Consider the following 5,062-nt stretch of genomic DNA (forward strand, 5'->3'; position numbering starts at 1 on the left):
CAGGGGAGGGCAGAGGTGAGGGGCGCAGGGGAGGGGGCACAGGTGAGGGGCGCAGGTGCAGGGTGGTGCCCAGGACACCTTGGTGCGGCCCCAGGGCCCAGAGCCAAGCTCCGGCTGCTGTCGCCTCCGTAACCTCATGGACTCGGACAGTGTTTGGAGGCGCAATCACAGACAGGTGCCCAAAGGCGGCCTGTGATCTTTTCTTTTCCTCTTTTTTAAAAATCTCAGAACCTTGGCAGAAGTAACAGTCTGGCACCCCCCTGAAGGTCTGTGCTAGTGATACTGCGCCCCAAGACGGACGGCACTGTCGGGGCTCAGCGGCCCTCAGCCCACAAAGGAGCCCGCACGCCCCCCGACAGCTCGGAAGAGCGTCTTCACACCCGGGGTTCGAGTGTTTAAAATCACGGATGCCGGTCAGTGCCGCGCAGACGCCGTGTGCCCAGCGCCTCACCCAGGCCACGAGGGACAGTGCGTGGCCGGGGCAAGGCTGCAGGGACACAGCACCGAGGATGATCGTGGGGACTCGCTCGGCACTCGGGGTGCCAGACGCCATCGTGCAGCTGGTACTGCCATCACACGGCCCTTTTACAAACGAGGGAAAATGAAGAAACCAAGGCACCGGGGGCTCAGGGCCTCGCCCGGGGCCGCCCAGGAGTGGGGGACAGAGCTGGGAGTTGAAGGGCGCCTGTCTCACCCCGCCACACTGCCCCGGGCTCCGCGGGCTCCGCGCTTGTGCAAATTGACAACCTGGTCCCTGACAACCGATGGTCCAGTTCCCCTCCCGCGACCGTTCCCGTCGCTTTGCACCGCAGGGCTCGGAACCTGACAGCCACCTAGGAAGCCCCCGGGACGCACTGTGCGGTGTCCCCCAGCAGCGAGGGTCCTGCTCCTCACCCACCTCCAGGCTGGCCGGGCCTCCTACGCGGAGAACACCTGGTAGCTGAAGTCGTCTGACTGGGCTCCGAAGTTGTACTTGCCGGTCGTTCTCTGGTAGTGCACGATGACAAGGACAGCTGCTCCTGCCACCAAGGCAAAGACAGCCACCACGATGAGGACGAGGTAGCCAGCTCCCAGGCCTGGCTGCACACCTGGACGCTCACCTGCAGGCAACGAGACGGGCGCAGGTGGGAGGGAGGTCTGCCCGAACCAGGAGGGACACGTCTCTGAGGTCCTGGTACCGCCCGCGGCCCCGGCACTGCGACCCTGCGGTGCGGGCCGAACGGAGGGCTTGGGACGGAGCGGCCAGGGAGCGAGCTCTCCAGGGGTGTCCGCCGCTTTGTGCCATTCTTATCTGCATTTGACTGATCTGGAGCACCGTGGCATGAGGCTCCACACGTGCCCGTGTGCGTGTGGGTTCCCGAAGGTGACTAAGCAGGTGTCCCAACCCCACGAGAGCAGCGCATCAGCCGGGACAGCTCAGCCTGCCCGCGTTCTGGACAATCACTAGGGGAGGCCGAGGGCTCAGCTGGGCTCTGCGTGAGGACACGTGGCTGGTCCCAGCACAGAGAGCGCGGGCCTTCCCCGGGCACGGAGGGCCCATAGCAACAGAGGAGAGCACAGACTCCAAGAAGTTGGAAATCGGGACTTGCCTACCCAGACACCATGTTCATAGCAGCAGTATCCACAACAGGCCAAAGCTGGAAACAACCCAAGCGTTCACCAAAGGAGGAACGGATAAACAAAATGTGGTCCATCCACACAACGGAATATTGTCGGGCCCTAAAAGGGAATAAAGTCCTGATGCATGCTGCAACAGGAAGGAGCCTCCGAAGCCTCCTGCTGAGTGAGAGAGGACAGTCACAGAGGGCCACATGTAGTATGACTCTGCATCTAGAACTATCCAGAACGGGCAAAACCAGAGGCAAAAAGCACACTGGTGTCAGGTTCTGAGGGAAGGGGGTGGGGAGGGACCCCTAATTGGTGCAGAGCTGCTTTTGGGGTGATGAAAATGTTTTGAACCTCGAGAGAGGGGGTGGTTGTAGAACACGGTGAATGTGTGAAATGTCACTGGGTTGCTGATTTTAAAATGGTTCCCCATATGGTGTGTGCATTTCCCCTCGATTTTACCGCAGGAGAAACCCGCCCGGCCAGAGAAAGAAGGAGGCCACCACGCAGCCCTCTGGCCTGCCCCCCCACATCCCAGGGGAGAGACCTGCCCACCCCCACGAGGAAGACAGGGTGCCGTGGAGCCCAGTGCGAGCGGGTGCGACCCACTGACAGGGCAGCTGCCTCTCGCTCACCTCCGTCCTCCTACATCAGGGTGTCCGCCTGGGGGGCAAGCGGCACCCGGATCCTGCTTCCTCTGCAGTTGCTTGTGTAGACACTGCTCTGGGTCGGCCAAGGCACGGCACAGGTGTGCACAGTTAGCAGGGTGGCCCAGCAATGGCATTAGGGACCCCCTCCTGGCTGCTTGGAACATAGGTCATCCCCTCCTCCGGAGGGACAGAGACCCTGGGGACAGATGTTAGAATGGCTACAACCTCCCAAGGCACCCGGACTCTGGACAGCCAGCTTCCCCAACACCACCACATGGCTGGTCCCTAGATCCAGCCTCTGGGGGGTGCTATAATGGGGCCCTGCCGTCCTCCTGTGCCTCAGGTGCGGGACAGCTTGATAGCACAAGCAGGGTGGACCGCACTGAGGACGCTGGAGCAGCAGGACAGAAGAGATAGACCCTGCTCCACAGTGGAGCCCAGAGCCAGCCCAGACGGCCGGCTCCGGGGACGAATGAGCAGGTTTGGTTTCCTGTTACCTGCAGCAAAAGGCTCCTAACCGACCCACTGACCCAGAGCTGCTCCAAGGGGAGCCCACGTGAGAGAGCTGGAAGTGGACAGCGAGCACATCCTGCAGCATGACCCTGGCCACCGGTGGGGATGTCCACCCGGCCCAAAGAGACCAGTTGTGTGGTGTGAGCTGCATGTGGGTCACACAGCTGGACCACCTGTCCATCTTTTAACAAAAAACTGGTCCTCCATCAGGATAGCTCAGGCAGCCCGCGCCCACACGCAAGAGGGTTACCATGGCCACTTGGGGTCATGCACACAAATAGTGATTTTGCAAAGACACTAAGCTATCAATGCTTTGGTGAAGGGGACACGCACCCTGTGGGGAAAAGTGATAGAGAACCTCCCAGCACAGGTACGACCCCAGGGAAAACAGCCCCTTCTAGAGGTCTGCATTCTAGCTCAGCCGCTGTCTGGGGACCCCCGGCTCCTCACTTCTTGATCGGCCTCGATGATTGCTCCAGACCCTTCCTGCGGGAACATTTGAGCATCTGGCCGACATCACCTAAACTTTCTCTTCCTCTTTGTACAAAGAAACTCTAGTGAGTGAGAAATAATGAGGTGTCTAGCAAAGCAAATGGCCATGGGAGAGTTCCAAAAATTAAATCAGAAAATTGTGATGCTGATAGAAGGTTTGCTGGCAGCACACATTCAGGGACGATGCCCAAATGGATTCTTCCTTAACATTACCAATGCACAGTGTTGTGTGTGTCCTCCAAAAAGGCATGTCGAGGTCCTAACCCCCAGTCCTACAGCAGGTGATGTTATTTGGAACTAGGGTCATTGCAGATGTAATGAGTTAGGTTCAGATGAGGTCACACTGAAGCAGGAGAAGCCCCTGATCCAATATGACCCACGTCCTTATAAGAAGACGGCCACGTGAAGACACAGAGGCCCGGTAGAACACCGTGTGAGGACAGAAGCAGAGATCCAGTGATGGGATCCTACAAGCCAAAGAGAACCAGAGCAGCAAATGCCAGAAGCTGGGAGAGCCTGGGACAGACTCTCCTTCACTGCCCTAGCAGGAACCAGCCCTGCTGACACCTTGATCTTGAATTTCTGGCCTCCTGAATGTGAGAGAATATTTTCTCCTGTTTTAAACCCCCCAGTCTGTGCACTTAGTTTCCTGTGGCACCAGCCGCAGAGAACCAACACAGATGGTGTGAGGGCTGGAGCTCTGGGGAGGAAGAAGCCTGTGCAGCCCCAGAAGAGGAAAGCAGGGTGGGTTAGGAGAAGCTGGGAACTGCTCTGAGAGGCCCAGCTTGTCCAGGTACCGGCCTGTGATCTTGGCCATGTTCCCTGAAATCCCCAAGTATTCTCAGTCTTCCCTACAGTGGGAGTGATGGTGATGGCAAAGCCAGAGTGTGGGCACATGTGGGGGGTGCAGAATGTGGGCACGCAGTGGGGGGGGTAGAGTGTGGGTGAATGGGGGGTGAGGGGAGAGCATGGATGCACATGGGGGGCAGGGCGTGGGTGATATGGGAGGTGGGGAGCAGAGCATGGATGCACATCAAGGGTGGGGGCAGAGCGTGGGTGCATAGGGAACAGAGTGTGGGCACAGGGTGGGAGGGGGGCAATTCCGAAGGGATCTGTCTGCCAGTCCATCTCACCCCTGTAGTCTCCAACACTACTTCTGCTCATGTACACAATTAAAATGTGAAGTTTCCACCAACTAGGAGATTCCATGTTTCTAAATGCTTTTTCTGTCTATTTGTGTGGCACAGTAATGGAGTAAACAAAAGCTAATAATACAATGAGAAAGAACGATGAACAAAATGAATAATTACAGTCCTTGTTTTTGAGCCCGACAATTTATACCCTGATTATATTTGGTGTTCTCTGCAATGGTTGTTAGTGTGGTACTCTACTGGTTACAAATAATAACTAACACTTATCCAGTAATTTCTATGGACAAGGCACTGTATGAAGTAGAAATTATTATTGTTCCCAGTTTATAGAAGAGGGAAAGGAGGCACAATGTAGTCACCCATGTTGCAGGGAAAAAGGAGAATGCGAGACACTTCGTAGAGATGTATGCCTGTCACACAGACAGATGAAATAATGATAAGTGGGTGCATGGATGGATAGATGGATGGATCCTGGGTAGACAGCTGGAGGAAGGAATGCTGAATCAGTGGGTGGATGGAAGGATGGAAGGATGGATGGATGGATAGATAGATGGGTAAAAGAATGATGGATGGGTAGGTGGATGGATGGATGGATAGATAGATAAATGGATGAATGGATGCGTGGGTGGATGGGTGGATGGATGGAAAAAA

At 56.6% G+C, this 5,062-nt stretch overlaps 1 protein-coding gene across 1 annotated transcript in view; it reads right to left on the minus strand.

The window, feature by feature from the left end:
• Nucleotides 1–5,062, minus strand: part of UMODL1 (uromodulin like 1) — a 66,276-nt gene that overhangs the window by 7,902 nt on the left and 53,312 nt on the right. The window contains exon 23 of the mRNA XM_021679167.1: nt 899–1,100. Within this exon, the coding sequence (XP_021534842.1) occupies nt 919–1,100 (182 nt within the window). The 3' untranslated portion in view covers nt 899–918. The remainder of the gene's footprint in view (nt 1–898; nt 1,101–5,062) is intronic.

Source organism: Neomonachus schauinslandi, chromosome 1 (assembly GCF_002201575.2).
Source record: "Neomonachus schauinslandi chromosome 1, ASM220157v2, whole genome shotgun sequence".
Lineage (NCBI taxonomy): Eukaryota > Metazoa > Chordata > Mammalia > Carnivora > Phocidae > Neomonachus > Neomonachus schauinslandi.